The sequence below is a fragment of the Anas platyrhynchos genome, chromosome 5, assembly GCF_047663525.1.
Source record: "Anas platyrhynchos isolate ZD024472 breed Pekin duck chromosome 5, IASCAAS_PekinDuck_T2T, whole genome shotgun sequence".
NCBI lineage: Eukaryota > Metazoa > Chordata > Aves > Anseriformes > Anatidae > Anas > Anas platyrhynchos.
In genome coordinates this window covers 55,574,298-55,594,224 of record NC_092591.1, presented here as the reverse complement: position 1 = coordinate 55,594,224, position 19,927 = coordinate 55,574,298, and the positions used below count along the sequence as shown (strand labels likewise).

Below are 19,927 nucleotides of genomic sequence, written 5' to 3'. Positions count from 1 at the left end.
GTGCTTAGTTAAGATGTTATTTTAAGAAGCAGTTTGTATATATTTACTCAGTATCAGCTAACTTGAACAGGAAAAAGTAAAGCTGATTTCTATCATGAAAGGTTTTATCAGACTTCTCATTCTGTCGTGTCACTGGCGTGTGAGCCCTTAGGCAGGACGTAGGTGCCACTAAAAATTCCACAGTAGCCCATGTTGTCTGTCACCATCCTGAAAAGCACTCAGCCTGGCCAGAGTGATGCTCAGCTCTCCTCTTAGCAAAGAAGCTGAGGGTGTTCTGCTCGGCCAGGTGAGACTCGGGCTGCACTCTGCAGGTGTGCTGCATCAGAGGCTGACACAACAGAAATGTTTCTTACTGATCTCATAGCATATCCTGTTTCCCGGTCTTTTTAGCTGCTGCCAGCAGTTTCCACATGTTCTTTGTACAGTTGCTGATGCTGCTGGGACTACAGAGTGTATCCATTCCTCGGCTGTCCATGTAGAGAAATGAGTTGGCTGATTATTACTGTTAGCTGGCAGTAGTTGTTCCTGAATAGCAAGCCTTACAGCAAAACTAGGAGGATTTGGTAACGGTGCATGCTTTGGGTAAATGTGAGGATAATTTACCTACAAAAGAAAAAAAAAAAAATGATCTAAAGGTTTTCCTCCACATGTAATTAACACACTGCCCAATTAAAATACAGAATATTCGTAAAGTTTTCTAGATTCCTCAGTGCTATTTTGGATCTATTATGTGTATAATGGCTATGTAATCTATATTTTTACATGTTCTGTTTTAAAGATCACGCATTCAAAACTAACAAGGTGATGTAAATGCAGTGGCATAGCTACATGGCAAGGCTCTGAAGGATATGTTTTGGAGACACATATCTCGGGCTAATGGTCCTTTACCTCTCCCCATCTCATCTGCTCACTGCCCCCTGTTCTGCCTCCACTGGGGTGAGGTTCATATTCCACACCACAGAGCAGCTGTCAGAGAGGTCCCGTTATCATCATTTTATTCTTAAAAAGGCCACTTGCCATAAAACACAGCAAGTGGTTTGGAATTCTCACGTGGAGAGAGTGATGAGTAACAGACACATGGATTTAAGGCACATTCCTTTGTGAGGAATCCTTTGCTCTCCCTCGCTGCTCCAGTGACTAACCCCTTCCTGTCCACCTGCCGAATTTGTCAGCAAAGCATATGACCGGGGAGGGGGAGGATGCCACGTATGCACACTTATTTTTGGTGATGCATAGCAAAAATCAGGTTGCCATGGATTTGCAAGATCCTTTATGCCAGAGTTCTGACAGTAGCATTTTGAAACAGAGAAAAGGCAAAAAGGTTTGGCTTAATAAGCTATTTGGATATAGGGAAAAGTGTGCTGCTGAGAGAATGCAAGTAAAATTCAGGACATTTGCCATATCTTGTGTTGAACGGTGTAAAAACTTTAGTTCAAGCATTATTTCTCTTCATAATTATCAGTCTATCTGAAATGTTGCTGAAAGGAATTCAGTTGTCATGTCAAACTCCTGTCCGTAGTGTATATGATGCAACATCTCATCGACTCAGAAAGGGAGTGGCCCAGCAGTGCCCAGGGATCAGAGCTGAATGGTGCAAGACCCAGATCCCTATCTCAGCTCTAGGACTTGCTAAAGTAGGAGTAGCTAGAAATACAGAGTTTGACCTTTAGCACATCGTGTTGCCAGCTCTTTTGTGCTATTTTATCTAATATAATAGCTGATTTTTAGGTACTCAAAACGTGTAGCTAATGGCAGGTTTTTCTCTTTCAAAATAGCAGTTTAGAAAAACAGATCATAATAACAAAAACATGGTGAGGCAACTGAAAAATACCAGATACGGATAGATGACATAATTCCTGCCACCAGCATTTCATTCTTTATGTAAAAAAAAAAAAAAAAAAAAAAAAAAAGGACAACATCCTCAAAATGTATATTTTGCCACTAGATTGGCAGCTTTGAGATAGACAAATGTTTTCATATTGCCAGTTACTGTTTATTTTATATTCAGTATTTTGCTCAGTATTTGGATGCCAAAATGTTTTTTTGTCAGCTGTACGGTATGTACAATTTCTCCCCTTTGCTGAAAACCATTCATAATTCATTGCCTGGATTTGACTAACTATATTTCTCATGAATTTACAAATAAGTGAAATTTCTTATACTCTAGTGGCTCCTTGTGGAGTTGCCTTTTTTAGACTGAATGCCTGCACACGATTCATTGGTTGCTGAACTTTTTTTTTCTACATTTGCTTTTTGCAAATCTGCATACAGTTTTTGATTCTCAAGTAAATAGCTATGAAAAATAACCCAGATATCTGAAGACGGGATTCCTTCATAGTGGAGTTCAGAGTTATGTTCTATTCATTTTCAATTTTGAACTGATTTGTTTCTTGGAATTTTGCCTGACTTTTCTTCAGTGTGCATTAACTCATACAAAAATGCACATACTGAATTTCTCCGAAATTTAAATGGCAGATGGACGGGACACATTCTTATCCTTCTCAAACTGGCCTGAGTCATCTGAAGACAGGAGAGCTCTGCTACCATACATAGCCAATCCACTTCTGCCATTTCTGCAATACATGTGAAAAAAAAAAAAAAAAAAAAAGTTTCACACAGCAAGAAGCAGACCTTCCAGAAACTGATAATTACTTAGAAAATTAAAGTAAAAGCACTGATTTCAGCTCTAGAGTGGCATTTTCAGTTATCATATTTGTCCACTGAAATTTAGCAAAAGATCAAATGCACTCAAATGCACAAATGTTTATCAGCTTGCACTGGGATGGACTCATCCAGCTCCAGCCAGTGGAGAATCCTCATGAAAAAGGTTCTTTGGGTGATGCAGTCTGTTATGGCTGCTCTTACAGCCACATGAAAGGTTTGAATATAGATAGATGAGATCTTTGCTATGCAAATGAAACTGCCTTTTTTCCCATCCCACTAAACTATCTTAAATACATAGATGCAGCCAATATCTGGGTAGTGAAACTGTGAATCCCAGAAATACTACTGAAGGAGTGAGCTATTTTCTGTGGTGACTGTGAAAATACCACTAATTTAAGGGAGAACTAAGAAAAACGAAACAGAGACAACAGTAAAAAGTCATGGATTTAAATTACTTGTCTCTTCGAATTTTCTGACTCCAGCATTTTGGTTACTTTCCTTCTTTTCCCTGTGACTGGTGAACAGGCTTGTACAATAGCAACTTATGCCAAATTTCTCTTCAGTATTACAAGGGGTATTCAGGATCAGTAACTAGTGCCTATTTTAGAACAGAAGGTCTGTCTCTTCTCTTCTTTGCTTTCTCGCCAAGATTGATTCATCCCGGGCATGAGAGAGCTGGTTTGGCAAAGAGTATTGGGAAACAAGGTAGAATGGGCGCCGGAGACAGGAGAGGTCTGGAGGCTGGGCTGGGAAAGGACAGCAGATGAGGAGGACAAACCTAGGGGCTGGAGAGGGGACAAGAAATTGGGATTATAGAAAGGGGCTGGGAACTACAGTTTGCAGGTCTGGACCAATGAACAAGAAAAGGAACAGAGGCAGGGGATTGCACATAAGACCATCATCTCATATGATCAACGAACTCATTGCACAGAAAATTTCCATGTATGAAGAAAAGCAACTTGCTTAAGTTGAAAAATGCGTGGTGACTGAGTCAGAGGACTGTGAGCAAAAGAGGATGATGTTTTATTCAAGACTCTTGAATGCCATCCCAATAAACTGATTTCTTTTTTTCTTATTCCAAAAATCCTAGATTGTTGCTAAACAGGTTATTAAACAAAACAAACAAAGCTTCTCCTAGATATTCAATAATTGTATTTCTTATTTTGGGGAGGACAGTGTATGATGCAGTCTGATCTGCTGGCATCTGAGCACTTTAAGTGCAGCTGATATAGGAGACTATGTTATAAACCTAGATAATTTTATTTATTGCCAATTATTCTGCAAAATCAGGATGTAAATGTCTCAAATCAGTACCCTAAAATAGTTATAATTTTCATTTTTTGACATAGTTCTTTACCTAAATATGCAGTCAATGCCCTCTTACTACATGTGTGCTGAAGAAATGTAAATCAACGTCTGAAGCACTAGGACATTGTAGTGATGAGTATTGGAGAGTAAATAAGGAAATTAATCATTCTGTCTTCACATCAGGATTTAAATGGGGTGATAGCATTGAACAAGGAAGATAAAACAACGTACCCGATAGCTACTCATTAGTGTGTTATTCGTGTGCTGAGTGACACAGGGGTCTTGCAGAAAAATGCATTAGTTATCATGCATTGCTTCAGAATAGATGTGGAAAAGGAGACAATTTCAGTTGTACATGCAAATTTAATTCTAATGCCTCCTAACAGTAAAGTCTTGTCTTCACAATCTTAAATCTGTATACAGACACATAGATAAATATAGGCACAATACATGCAGTGTAGCAACCAGAATTTGTTGCCCACACTGGGGGTGATGTCTGAGTATCCTTTGGCAGGGACAGAAGATAGGAGGAGTTGCAAGGAGTGTTTCTTCTGTTTGTGGCCTTAAACCTGCTATTAAGCCTCAAGACAAAACAGAGAGATGATTTTCTGATTTTCTGTTGTTTAAGGTATAATAAATCTAATAACACTTATTAGTGAGGCAATTGTAAACTGCTAATGCAAAAGTCATCATGTGAATTTAATTAGCATTAATAGAGTTTTAAAAGTAAAGAAGATGAATGAATTAGAACTGTTATTTCATGCAGACTTTTTCATTTCTCCCAATCAACACATAAATTACATCACTATTATGTGCTATGTCAGAGTGTAGGATCAGCTAAAAACATTGACTTGAAAGGCAATACAGCAATCAGCATGCTTTTGCTAACCTGGTGGTGCGGCACCACTATGGGCTACTCAAAACTTGAGATCAAAGCCTAATGATCAAGAATGATGTGAAATTTGTGCTGACAGCAGGGGCGAACAGACCCCTTACCTGAAGGTGCATCAGCCCCAAGCTGTTTGAAGTTGCTGCCTCTGAAGCTGGAGAAGGGAGCCCCACAGCAGCAGCACCCCGAGCCCAGCCCCGGTGCAGGGGCAGCTTCCCATGGAGTTTCGCATTTGTCTGGGCTCAGAAAGGCGAGGGAGAAGAAAGGAAAACGAGACAGGCATTGTCAGTATGTAAGCCCATAATAAATGACCACTTCATAAAGTGTTATAAAGTGTTTAATTTTAGCTCTATTTTCTTTGGGAAGAATTTTATCTGCTGCAAATCAAGTAGCAAAATTTGCAAGTCCTGCTTTCTGTTGGAGTTGGTACTGACAATCTCTGTTGTTTCTATGTGTATATGTGGAGAACAGTGTCAGCAAACTGAAACATGCATTTGCAAATGGCTTGTTAGGAATGTAATGTTGATTTGTTTTCATACATTCAATTAATCACAAGAACAGACAGAGGACAAATTAAATTTGTTTTTATTTTTATTGCATACAAGATAAAGAGTGCTACAGAGATGAACTGTAAACTTGTTCTAATTAGTGCCCCAAAGCAGATCAATAATTCATCTATATATATCTTCCTGTACTTTGCTAGTAATCACAAATTAAATTAATGGCCACACACAACAAATGAAAAAACTGACTCCAGCAGTTTTCCCTGGGATGTCAACACCATTTCATACAGATGACACAGAGTCTCAGAGGGTCCTACGCTGTTTATTCAGGCAACAGAAACAAAATCATACTTAATGGGATGTCAGGTTTCAAGTTAATCCATAAACATTTTTTGTCCATATAATCTCTAACATTTTCACATCAAAAAAGTTTTTAAGAGAAACTTTAATTCCTAATTAAAATTACCTAGACTATTTTATTTTGGAAGTGATTGAAATTTCCTAGCAGTGTTTGTATACATAACATTTCTATACCCTGTTGTTAAGAGATTAACTTTCAAACATCAGCAATACAATTTTGCAAATTGTTTTTGTCTTTTCTGATGTTTGGTTTGCATGTTTTGATGGTAACCTTTAAATTCCCATCATTCAGTTGGAAGACCCCTTTCTGTCTCATTGTTTCCAACACTTTCATTTTCCCTTTTTATTTTGCCTTTTTAATTATTTTTTATGAGATTCTTCCAGAAGTAATCTCATGAATTTGTGATTTCATTGCAGAAAAAGAAAGCCAATGTTGCTTGAATCAAAAGGCACAAGAAAAGAGATAGTAATCCCACAAAGAATGATTAAGTCATACTACCAAGATGTTGGCGTTAATCAACTTACATATGATTCATTACTTCATTTTTATACCACAATTGAAAGTGATAGATTGATGAGACTAAAGAAATCAATAACAATAAATAAATAAATAAAATAAGCATTTCCAAGTGGTGCCTCCAGGTTCACCTATTAGTCAGATGTTTTTTCTAATGACTTAATGTCATTAGGTCATGTTTCATTTATTATTTTATGGGATTGTCTTTCTTGTGTGACACCATTGTCACTGGAGACAGAAATTGAGTTGTGTTTTGAGATGTATTGCCTACCCGAAACTAGAAGCAGAATGTCAGGAACATCCCTTGTCCAGACACACTGCCACACAGCTACGGGTACACTGTGATCGGGACCCTTCCCTTTCCAAGTTCTACTCTGTGTCATAAAGATGTCATTTCTCTGTGCTTCAGATACTCTACCCAACTCACACTAAGCAAACAGCAGAGATCAGGAGACTGCATAAGATCAATTCAGTGAGTGAAGGATTTGAACATTTGCCTAGGATATGAGAGGCTTATATTTGACACTGGTTCAACAGCAGCCATTGCCAAGAACTGCTCTAGAGCTGCTCTGCTTTTCTTGTGAAGTCCTGTGAAGATAAAGCTTTAATTCTGACAGAGAACTAAAGTATGCCAGAAACTTGGATTCTGAGGGAAATACACGTAGAGTTTTCTCTGTTTCAGTTCTTCCTTTCTATTAGATGTTGGATATAGGCTGAAATCTAGTGAGAGCAAGAACTAGAGATAACCTCCTGTCTGGAGATGGAGCTTCCAGAGCAGAACGTAAGAGCTCAGCTGATAGCAGAGCGGACATCTTAGGAAACCTGGTTTCTCTTCTTTGTGCCGAAGTCCATGTCTTCAAATCCCACTGCCTCTGTAGGGAGCCCAACTGGCTATTTAGACAGACAGTAGATCCAAGTTCTCTGAAGTTTCAAGTTCTGTGCATCAAGGCGTCAGTTAGGGAATAGATCTTAAGTAAGTGCTGATAAACATTAATGGGATTTGGTGAATATCATCGGTATTCCAACTTCACAGCAATTATTTTAGATTGTATGTTTTCTGCTAAGCACTTTTTGTGTCCTCTCACATCAAATGAATGCACAAGAACAAATAAACCACTCATGGCCCAGAGGATTTTATTCTAAATAAAACATGAAGTAATTACATTTAGCAATGTAAACAGCTAATAATGGTTGCAATAAACCTGTCAAAATAAGTTTCTAGGATAATAAAGATATTTTAAGACATGAAAATACATGAATTAGAAAGTAGTGGTGTTTTTCTTTTTTCAAGGCATTCCTTTTGTTTTTGTGCTTTATTGATCCTATGGTCAGACATAACTGTATAGGAAAACACAGCAGAGGAAAAAATTGAGGTTTGTTTGACCTTGTCAGTGTTTGATACAATTTTAATTCCACAAAACAACATCTACAAAAAAGAAAATAACATTGTCACTTTCCAGGTGAATACTGAAAGCTGTTCTGTTGTTTGTTCTGATGCTTACCTTGAAGAAAATTATCATGCCCTCCTCATAAATTTATTTAGTTCATGGCCATCTATGGCAATTATACAATGTTGACACATTAAATTGATTATACAAGACAAACTGTAATTAAATGGCAGCCTTCCAGTTTTAACAGTGCTATCTTTTATTGTTGGAATGCTTTTTTATGTGGTTCATTTTCTCCTTGCAGACATCATTTTTGCTTTTAGTTCCATCTGGTTTTGGCAGTATAAGTGACCTTTCTCTTTAATTTGCTGGCCACCCCAGATGCTACAGAAGGGTGGAGAGAAATAAATGAGTAGGGCCATCGTGCATGTATCTGGATTCTTCTAGATGTGCCTTCTATGTATCACAAAGAAGTAGTTATCAAGATATAAGGACTTCTTGTGTTCCTCTTGATCCTTGGATATCCAACCACCCTCTTGTATTTTCTGAACAGCAATTTAAAACAGACACGGTTTGTGTGGACCTTACCACATTTCTATAGTGCATATGCTATTTATCCTTATATCATGGAAATGTTGAGTCAAACACTAGAACAGGCTTCCTATAGAGATGGCTGATGCCCCAGTCCTGTCAGGGTTCAGGAGGCATTTGGATAATGCCCTCAGTAATATGCTTGAATTTCTGTTTGGTCCTGAAGTGCTCAGGCAGTTGGAGTGGTGGCCCTTCCAGATGAACTCTCCTATTCTATTCTATTCTATTCTATTCTATTCTATTCTATTCTATTCTATTCTATTCTATTCTATTCTATTCTATTCTATTCTATTCTATTCTATTCTATTCTATTCTATTCTATTCTATTCTATTCTATTCTATTCTATTCTATTCTATTCTATTCTATTCTATTCTATTCTATTCTATCCACTATATAAAGTAAAAGAAATTCCAGTCTTCAGGGAAAGCTCTTCTTCATAGTTCTGTTTCAGCAAAGAACTAATATAACCTCTGAAAAAGTATGTTAGTTCAAGGACATCCCTGAAACTAGGGAATAGTTTTAGGCTATTCATACCTCTAGAAATGTTATGAGCCTTAATTATATCAACTTAAGATAATACCAAGCACCATGTTCCTGTTATGGGGTAAATAAATAACTGTTTCTTCTATATTTGTGACCTGGAAAATATAGCGATGGAGGGTTCGGTGTTCAAGGAGGTTTAAGATAAGCAATACAACACAAAGTGGTTCCTGCTAATACCATCCAGTTTTACAGACCCCTAAAGGTTAGATTGTTGATCTGAAGTTCCGACACAGACTAACAGACTTGAAAGTCTTCTCAGAGACAACAAATACAACTAAGCTCCTTATGTATGACTCAGTTTCTTGCCACTTGTTGCTGATGTCCTCATTCATGGTAGATTACAGGAGAGCTGAGCAGAGCCTTACTCAGTGCGCTTGAATTTGCTGAGGATATGTTAGGATTTTGATCAAGTCAAAAGAGAAATCAAATCTTTGTGTGTACTAATATAGATATACATATGTACACATATGTACATGCATGTGTATATAAACCTAGAAGAATATTCTAAGGTAGTTTTCATTTTAACTGAAGTTTTACAATCACTTTTTTTTTTTTTTGATTGCTGCTATCTTTCTCATATAAAATGTTTGCAGTTTGAAGTAAATTTCTTTCTGTTGCTGATTAGGTTAACAGATTTATTTTGTTAGACTGCTGATGAGATAGGTAATCTCTGTATTTTCTGAAAGAAAAGTATTGTAGGAAATAAATTTGCACATATGTGAATTGAGAGTTCGCAGTGTCACAGTCAGAGCAGATGTGAGTGAATTCATACTGCTTACTATGAAGTGGGATCTTGCTAAGCCAAATATAGCTGTACTGCTTGCCCATGTCAAATACTCATCTCATTCGCTATTCCTTGTGCACAGAACCTGCCATTTGATCTTCAGGGTACAAACAACACCTTGTCATCAACTCCTTGTCAGTAGTACAAGGTAGCAGTTACTCTTTATAATGCCTCAATCGCCAGTTTTGCAAACCACGAGTTTTAGCTGCTGACCCTGGTAGAGCAAAGATCAAGAGCATCATTTGCTTGCATAGATTTGTGAACAGACCCTATGCCCTTGTGCAACGATGCCCAGACAGAAGTAGTGTAAAGGTATACCAGTTTTGGAAAGTTAGTTTGGTACAAGTAAATGCTGGTCCTCTCTAGCAGAAGGACTGTGGATAGTAATCACACACACACACATAATAGCAGCTTCCTGCACGCAGCTAAGGAAGCCTGCAGTGGGTTCGAGGATAGTAACTTGATTCAGTCCCCTAAAGACTTGCTGACAAATGAAACGCAGCTCCTCCTGGAAAAGGAACCTAATACCACAAGTATACCCATGATGGGAGAGTACATCCATGAGAGAGGTTTTAAGTAGGAATGCAAGACCCTCTATTTCTGAGGCAGTATGCTGTGGTATCTAACAGGTTAAATCTCCTGCCTGACACATCAGTGCATTTGGTGTATTTTAGGAAAATAATGGGGTCGTAATCCACAATTCTACCTCTTCAGGGACTGACAAAGGTGCTTAATTAGTGGATTGACCACACGTACTTTCCTAAGGCAAAGCTTAGCAGGTGTCCTCAGTGTAGGGCTGGTGCAGCATGGAAGGAGTCCAACAGGGAGCGGTGGGAGCAGGAAGGGAGCTCAGCAGGGCAGTGAGCCAGTTGCTGGCTGTGCCCTTGCTGACTGGGGTGCAGTCCCACTGGACCTGAGCAGGGTGGTAGTAACAAGCTCCACCGACAGTCCCAGAGGCAGCAAGGAAGTAGGCTCAGGGTCCCCCCACAGGGGTCTCTCAGCAGCAGCAGGAGGGGGACCAGAGGCAGGACTGGAGACCAGAGCACAGCAAAGATCCAGCTGTTATTGAGGAGACATACTACAGACAGGGAAGTCCAGGCCGCAGCTCCTGGATGCAGGTGAGGGTCCCAGAAGTGGCTGCTGAAGGCAATAAAGGCCTCTTAAGTGCCTTCAAGGTCCTGCTATGTGTTAGAAACAATATTAGGACAACATAAGGTGCAGTCAGGACATGGTGGTAACCAGCTTCTGAGACAAGTTTTGATCATATCTGCGATGAAGGTTAGTGTGGACTTACCTAGATATTTAGGACTTCATCTGCTGGTTTTTCTTCTTTCTATTATCATAAGCAAAAGCTAGGAATTCTGGAAGCTCTTCTATAAGCCTTCCTTCAAGTTCCTAGAACACTTTATTTCCTTTAATTTCTAATTTACCTTTAAATTTCATACCTGATATCGCATCTGCATTTCTTAATGTTTTTCTCATTGAAAAATAGAGACATGTGGTGTCTCTTTCATACTTGTCTTCTACTTATTTTCTTATAGACAAAAGCCTGCCAGAGTTTGGTTGCTCAAAATCTTATTTTGTGTTGCTCTCTAATATCTCACAGCAATTGAGAGAATGCAGCTTCATCCAAAGCAAAAATTGTGAGGATTATGTGTTTCTAATATTAAAAGCCTTACCAAAGATTCATTTCTCAACAACCATTTGTACCATCAGTTCTCAAACATGGAAGATACTGTCAGAGGGCTTGACCTCAATATAACTGATTGCATAGGCTTCAGTAGTTGTACATATGCACCCATCTAACACATTTTGTTCTTTGCCATGCTTTGGATTATAGCGTGAAAAAGTGTTAAGCAAAGCTAGAATAGCAAAATCAGGCACTTTATTTAGATCAGAGGGGATATACATAGATACCAACTAAAATTAAAATATTTTAGTTCTAGGTCCTTTGATTATTTACTCTTAAATCTCCCAGTGCAATGAAAATTATTCGACCAAAAAAAGTAGACAAAATCAAAATAAGAACAAAAGCATATGCTGTTAAGTGCTTAAGACTTAGACTAGCCTTCAAACTCTTTCACAGCTTATCCTAAAAGGAACAAAACATTTTATCTTTCAGAGACAGCAACTAAGACTGTGATGTTATCTTTCAAACAGTACAGCTTTGAACTGTGACATTTATTCTGACTTCCACATTCATTCCTATTCCTAGCTTCATGCTGAAAGAGGACTTCATTCAAATTTGCAGATATTCTTTTGTCGCTGTTATTCAACCTTTACCTTGAGGCTTTCTTTTTCCCCATAGAAAAGTGTTTTTATGAAATTGGGTCCATTGAATTTCATGATCACTTCTGAAAGCAAAGAGCATTTTATGATAGCTTTATCTCTGCGAGAGAGAGTATATGTTAACAGAAGGGATCTGACCAATGTGGATTCAGATATTTAAAATATTGTCACTAGTTAAGTGATAATATCTACCTGAAATGTTTTGAGGACATAAAGGTGAACATTCGAGGTGATATTCCTACCCATCTAAACTCAGATTTTGTAATGATTTTAATGGAGCCAGGATTCTGTCCTTCCTTTAGGTTACAATTCTTCACTTAGAGAAGATAACTGACTGATAAAAATGTGAGAAACGTGAGTAAAGATTAGTTTGCCCTTTTTTTTTTTTTTCAACATAATGAGTACAAGGTACCAGAGAGCGAAACAGAACAGAAACAGATGACAGGATGAGACAAAAAAGTGACTGTGAACCCTGATCCTACAGTCTGATTGATAAACATGGGTGATTTGACCTAGAAAGAGTTCCAAAAGAGGGACACTGCCTCATACATGTGCAGTGCATCTGCAGAGCTGGTCTTTGAACCTGAGTGCAGAAGAGAAGACTCTGGGCAGAAAGGGCACAGATCAGAAGAGGCTTAAGAGTTATTTTTTAGCAATGCTACTCTATAAATAGGAAGTAGTAAAGGAGAAGCATAGGTGTATTTACTGAGAAGAAATTCAGGAGTTAAGACAAAGGACCATGTCTACTCAATTCTCCTTTTCCCTAACCCATCTCTAACTGTTGCTCCTTGTCTTCACTTAATCATCCTTTGTGAGAAATACAATAGTTTCTCCATTTCCCTGCTTTCTTTCACAGTCATGTTCCTGATGATTGATTCCTGTATTTTTTCCATGAGTGGAAATCTGTGAAGTAAAAACCTTAAAATCTGGCATGCTCCATGTCCTTTTGTCTTCCCTTTATAGAGGAAGTAAAAGAGTCAGAGCAGAAGCAGAGAGCTAGAAAGAGAATGTGGAGAATCTTAGAAAGGATGTAGCATTTAAACTAAAGGGAAGAAGAAAACAAACCATGAGAGAGGATGTGTTTTCAGAAGACAGAAGAGCCAAGTAGCTAAACTTCAAGTAGATCAACATCACAAATATTTTTCATGAAAACTTTCTAAAAAGGATTGCAAAACACTTTCTTTCATTAATATAAAAAAAAATACATCTGAGTATTATAATCAATATTTGCCCTCAACCTCTCAGTTCTATTAGGTAAAGCAGTTGTTGAGTTCCCATGGAAGTGTGCATGGCAGAACAGTGCAGGGTGTAGTGCCTGACTAAAGTCTTTCCTTGGCTCAAGGTAATTAAAAGGTGTCAAGCTAATAAGAAGAAAAATTGCCTGTTCTTAATGAAAGGAACCTGTTGAGACAATTCTAAAAGACAGAGAGCCTGTAAGATTAGACCAAAAATTAAGACAAATTTATTTTAATTTTGTTAATTAGTTTTCATTTTCTGAGCTGTCCGCTTGGTGCAATAAGCACAAAAGTACTTCTGCAGCCCCTATTTATCCCACTTTGGACTCTTTTGGGATGTTGCCACGACAACATCACAGCAGTCCATCTGAACAATTAGCAGTAACACTGGGATTACCTGGTCTGCGTCTCGTGACAACTCGCCTACCAGTGCAAAGCACTCGGCCCACCTCTGCTCTAGCTGGTGTTTGCTGCCTTCTGTGCAGGTTGATGCTTCTACATTCTTCTGCTGGTGCAGGAGAATTACTGAACAGTGAAAATGTCATTAAAAGATTTATTTTTAATGTAGCATTTGTTGAATTTCACCAAGTTCTGTAAGGTGGACAGAAAGCAACATTATGTTTCAGTTAAGAAGCCTTGTTGCAGGGGGAGGAGAGGAGGCAAACTCCAAATCAGCAGTCCGTGTTAGCCCCCCATTTGCTTCAGAGAGCGCTGACCCACAGCAGCCCTCCAGCTAACATGGAGCAGTCTGTTTTTCCCAGTTGCGTGGCATTGTCTGGCTCACTGATCCTCCTACTCCTTTCTCCTTCACACCTGCTGCAGCCATCCTTAGGGGGGAGGAATGGGAGCCGGCATCAGGTGCCTCTCCCACTGTGTATCTGTGCGCAGGTGGAGGAGAGAACAGGCAGTGCAGGACGCTGGGTATCCAGCATCATGCCTAGCTGAGGTGTAAGGTAGTGTCTCTGTGTTGATAGCAGCATTTGTTCTGCAGTGAATATAATTTTAGTCATTGGTATTAGAGAACATCTACAAAAAATCACAAGGAACTACAACGGTCCTTTTTATATAAAAGGATAAATAGAGCATTTTATTAACACTTTTTGCAGCAACAAAAGTGACACAGTCCACATCTTTTTCATTAAACACAGCAAAAGCTATGATCACATTTTACATCACTTTGAGGCACAAAGCAAAATATTTTTTTCTTAAGGTCAAGGTATGATTTGCATTTAAAAAAAAAAAAGAAAAAGGAGAAGAAACAATCCTCAAGTTGTATATTGCGGTAGCAGGGTTTCCAATCACTAGCACGATACAATGAACAGACCAAGAATCCAGAATGGATTATTACATACAATAATAATCATTTGATTGAATTAAGAAATGGATCGTTGTTGTCATTTTAGAGTATTAAGAAGTGGTCTGGTGCTGCTAACTTCAGTTTGGTTCGGTTTGGTTTAATCCCAACAACCCCAAATATATACAACAAGCTAAATGAAGGTTAATATATAGACTAGAAGATTATGCACTTCATAATGCATTGCACTTATTGCTTGGTACACTAATGTTGCAGTCACCGTTGAGTTATGCTAAAAAGACAAGCGTGATGCTTGTTGGCTTCTTTCAACCCAACACTAGTTATTTGCCACTTTGGTTTGTGAGTTTATATTCAGTGTCCATTATTATTAGGTTTAATTGAAAGACAAATACATTTTTTTATTTATTTCAGGGATTTCTAAAATAGCAACATTTCTATAATTACAGTATCTTCAATAAACTTATATCTATGTATATAACTGTGGCACGATGTGTAAAAATATGAATGCTATTAAGGGAAGAATAAGAGTTAAATTATTCTCTGTTTCTTCTATTGGCTTCAAAATATTCTGCAAAACAAATACATCCTTTTTCATAGGGCTACTTGCTCATAGTAAATTTCTCTTTGGAATTTTCTATAAGACTATATCTTTTTCTACTTTATATTGTGTTATTTTTTTCTCTCTAAAGACACCAGTACAAAGTTGGAATATACTGCAAAGAAAAGAATAATAAAGCTTATTTTTGATAAAGGGATTTGACAAGTCTGCATGAAAATTCAGACTTAATGTTGCATTTTTTTTATTAGTTGATAAATGCAGGGAAGAACATGACAAGGCCTATAATTTCATAAGAATCTGTGCAGAATAGAAATAAGAATTTGTGCCCGAACATTCAGTATAAAACTCCTAAATAATTCCATTATTCATCACAGAGTAGCCTGCAGCATGTAATCACAATAAACATACAATATGCCCTATTTGTTCTGTTAGGCTTGATACAATTACACTTAAAGGAACTGGATCAAGCCCCTGTAAATGCCTAGGACTCAGCCTTTCTCCTTTAAGAAAGCTCTTGTCTTAGACTAAACACACAATTCCTACATTGCACTTAGTAAACGTGTATTTAACACAATCTCTTTCAATACAGTGTAACAAATATATAAGTGCATTTTTAATGATCAAGTAATTTTGGCTTTCTAAAAAGAGCATTAGATGTGCCAACTTGGTTGCTTAGTTGTGCTTTAATCCTTATTTATGAGTTTTAGCTCTTGTATACTGTAAGTATCTAATTGCCCCTATAGTTTTGACCAGTAAACCCTTAAAACTCTAATGTTTATCGAACAAATATAACCTAATGAAAGTGATGACATGTCACAACTCATACAGATTGCACTTTAATGGATTTTTTTTTACAGTAAGACCTTCCTGTTTGATATGTGTTTACATGTTTATACCACATTTTAGTTCTGTGTGCAAACAATCACAATGAATTTAATCACAAACACTACAAAATATACCCAGTATTTAGGGTTGTTATGAATAATCTCCTTCCTTGTAGTTGTATGAGTCTTGTACTTCCTGTTGTACAAATTCCTCTTTTTTCTCCCACCCATTAGGCCAGCCACCGTTGACCTGGGTTGTAGCACCATAGGACTTGGTGGTACCATAATTTACATAATTCTGAGTAATGTCCCCTGTCTCTTCAGCTAGTTCATCTTCATGAATAAAGCCACATTTCTCTTCACTTGTCTGTTCGGGGTCTGCCCAGGGTTGTTTCTCTCCTGAAGCAAATATGCCATAGAATATAACACCTCCGTAATGAACTAAAGCAGCAATGAGGAAGACATACTGCCACTCTTCACGTGTCTGTAAAGAAGAAAGTTGCTAAATCAGACCCATGCTTACCCAACTCTTCTGAGCTAAGAGACTTAAATTAGGGATTGCGGTTGTGATTGTCAGCAAAACTAAAACATGTAAGTGTCCAGTTTCCAATTACTTACATCTGTCTCCCCCTGAAAATCACTATTCATCAGCCTACAAAAGCACTGACCTTGTGAGCATATAGTGAGTGCAGCATGTTTCAAATTTGCAAGTTCCAGGATGCTATCCCCTAGAGGTCCCAGACTGCAATTCAGATATTCTGGCAAGTTGTATTATGGAAAGGTCTTTTTCTTGAAGCTAACAGTATTGAACTGGAAGATTTGAAAACTGTATTGCCACTTACCTTGTTCTTTGTCATTGCTCCAACAATTATAGGGCATACCATTCCAGACAAGGTCCCGACTCCATTAGAAATCCCCATTAATATGCTGGCATACCTTGGGGCAATGTCTAAATGGTTGACATTGAATCCTGCAAAGCAAAAGTCAGCAAATGTTCATACCATAACCGGAGCAATACTTTGGTTCTGAAAAGTAATGCTATCACGTGAAAATTGTAATATGACGTATTTCAGCTGTTTAATTGCATTTATTTTTCTCTAAAAGCTTTACAATGCTTAAACGTCTATTTTTTTTTGTCTTTGAAAAAAAAAAATGTTACAGAAGGATACTAAATGTATTTTGTTCCCCAAACGAGGTTTCAAAAATATCCCAGTAGTGATTGTTTAGAGAACCCAGAATGTATTTAGACAGGGATAGGGTTCATATTGTTGCACTGTCGTTCGTGACCTTTTCATGGTGTAAATAACACATTATTTCTTCTTCTAGCTTGTGCCACTTTCATTTCCTGTTGCCACATTTTTCTTTCACACAAACTAGCAGAAGGGAGTTAGTTCCCTTCTGTTCTTGAGTGGTAAGATGAGAGGAGAAAAAAAGGGACTATCTATAAATGATTTATTAATTATCCTTATAATATTTGTTTCCTTGCATTTCCAACAGCTTAATTCCCTTCAGATTTATGCAGTAACTATTCAAATTATCTTAGGAAAAACATCTGCTTCTATATGAAGTGTCCAAACTGATTATCCCTCAAATAAGCACTTAAATAAGTGAAAGCAGAAGCCAGATCTTTGGATATCAAAACATAAATAAAAGAGAAAAGGCAGGCATTTAGACATGGATAGCTGTTAGAAAATACTATACTTATCAAGTTCTATGAAAAAGTCATTATACCTTGCAGATCTGGTATGTGGTATTAGGGACAGATTTGGTTAAGGAGAGTTTAGATGTTTGGCACAAAAGAAAAGAGAGTCTGCTTTAGACATAAGGAACCAGCATGGGAGAGGATACTAAGATCACAGTGGGAAAACAAAGGAAGGCCAGCTCACTTGCATTTGGGAAAGGCAAAGGCAAAAGGGTGAGATAGCAGCAGGAAATGGGAGTAACTGATTTTAACATCAGAAAAAAACTTGTGAATAATAAGGCCCCAATAGAGTAAAAAAATTACAGTACTAACAAAACATTAAATAATAGTGAAAAAAGGGTAAAGGTCTATATCTAAACAAAGACATATATTTAGGTATCAGCATACAGTAACAATCCATTTGTGGTACACATTTAGTTTTAAGAAAAACTGGTGGTGTACATTAGCACCTCACTGAAAAGGAAGTTCAATTTGCTGCCCTGAATATGAAAAAGATTGAGTATTTGAACAAAAATAACCAATCTAAAAGGTGTGATATTGGTCTTTTCTTTGTAATGTTCATAAGTTACATTTGGAATTCTGAGGTTTGTTTTAAACTATTATCAGTGAATAAAAAACAAATGAGGTGTTTTATATCTTAAAATAATCTAATTAATTAATGACAGTAGTATAGTCTTACCAGATATGGCGAATCCACTAAAGCCTACAGCAAGTACTAAGAATGAAATAGCCACTCCTTTACTGTGAGAATATCCCACCACAAGAAGAAGAGTTGCTTCCATACCAAAACCTTGAGAAATTGCAAAGAAAACCAGGCATCAGATTTAATTCCTCCTCAAATATTGCAGACTTTAGGATATCACAATATTTCAAAGGAAGACAGAGGCAAAACGTTACCCCAGAGTGCAATATAATCAGGCATTTCTTTCCTCCCTAAAAGATACGTGTTCTTGCTATGTCAGGTAATCCATATTTTATTGTTTGTTTGCTTATCATTGCTTCCTGCCAGTTTTAAGCTCAAATCAAATACCATAATTAGGTTGGCACTAATGGGAGCACTCAACCTGCTTATGAATGTTTAAGTTCTCATCAGAGGCACAATTCAGCTCTTGTAAGGTTAACCTCTGAGAAGTCAGATGGGTGATCCCAGCTCATTGTCAGAGGGTGTCCAGATGAGGAGCTAAGACACTTTAAGAAGCTGCTTGTAAGCAAATTACCCCAAAAAGATGAGGGGTAGCTCATCTACCCCTTTAAGAGTCAAAATGCTTTTTTAAGTATCAAAAATCTGTTTTGAAATTAGGCAGAGGAACAAATGTGTTTGTTTTTATTTAGTAATCATGTCTGTAACACACAAAAACTATACAAAGGATTATGTCATATGTACATAAAACCATGCAGTTTGTTTACTGTATACAGGATACTGTATAGATATTACACCTGTACAAGAAACTTTTCTAATAAAATAGGAAAGCTTACCTCCGCAGTTCATTATCTTTCTCACAGTAGTGGTTGAAAGAATCTGTTTGCTTCTTAAAAAGTCTGCAATTTGGCCCCCAATGGGAACAATAATAGTCATCACTAAATGTGGCACAGCAGATAAGATACCCACCTAAAATAATAATAGGAAATAGCAGAGTAAAAACTGCAAGAAAATACCAATTTTTCATTTTCAGAAGCACTCAGCAATTAGCTAATTGTTTCTCTTCAATTTCAGACAATGTGTTCAAACTAAGAATCTTGACTTGGTTTATGAAGTGAATAAAACTATTGATTTCACGTTACCTCTGTATTTTCCAAAAGGCAGTCAGACTTTTTAAGAATCTTTGGTGCCATGACACTTCAATATAGATTATATTGTTATAGATTGTTTTCATAGTTTAGATTTAAACTAATAGCTTTATTTATTTTTTCCCTAACTTATAGCTTGTCTGCCCTCCCTTTTCAGGAAATTTATGACCAAATGTGTCTCGCTGAATTGCTACATTTCTGTTGGTGATGGGTTTGGCACAGCAATTGCCCAGCAAATCTAACACGTCCAGACGTGTGAGGTCTGCAAAAGATTCCCCGTGGATCACCCTCACACATGCAGTACCCATTTGCCTTTGATTTCTGAGCAGCCCATAAGGTGCAAATTCCACACGAGCACAGGACATGTCTGAGAAACTCTGTGTATAGCAAATGATAATACACTAAATATCCATTGGCAATATCTAAAATGCTATGCTTATTAGCAAATTAAGGCACAGCAATTCTGCGATGACTGTCCCAAGCTGTAAGAATATATTTGAGGACCACTCCTTCCAAGCAGTGCTACCTCGAACTGCCACCTGCTATCTCCTGTCAACAGAACTGCCTTGCAGATGGTTTGCTTCTGGAGGCGTGACATTTTGTTCTGCTGGTGAATTCTGATTACTGCCTATATCTGGAAATGTGCTTACACCCAGGGCTTTTGCGT

At 37.6% G+C, this 19,927-nt stretch overlaps 1 protein-coding gene and 1 long non-coding RNA gene across 2 annotated transcripts in view; one reads left to right on the top strand and one right to left on the bottom strand.

Moving 5' to 3' along the window:
• Nucleotides 1-19,927, top strand: part of LOC101790603 (uncharacterized) — a 388,896-nt gene that overhangs the window by 102,141 nt on the left and 266,828 nt on the right. The window lies entirely within an intron of this gene.
• The window catches only part of SLC17A6 (solute carrier family 17 member 6), a 33,481-nt gene continuing 27,681 nt past the window's right edge, over nucleotides 14,128-19,927 (bottom strand). Inside the window, exons 9-12 of the mRNA XM_027459377.3 lie at nucleotides 18,949-19,081; nucleotides 18,152-18,262; nucleotides 16,613-16,740; nucleotides 14,128-16,254 (exon numbers count right to left, since the gene is read on the bottom strand). Coding sequence (XP_027315178.1) covers nucleotides 15,922-16,254; nucleotides 16,613-16,740; nucleotides 18,152-18,262; nucleotides 18,949-19,081 — 705 coding nt within the window. The 3' untranslated portion in view covers nucleotides 14,128-15,921. The remainder of the gene's footprint in view (nucleotides 16,255-16,612; nucleotides 16,741-18,151; nucleotides 18,263-18,948; nucleotides 19,082-19,927) is intronic.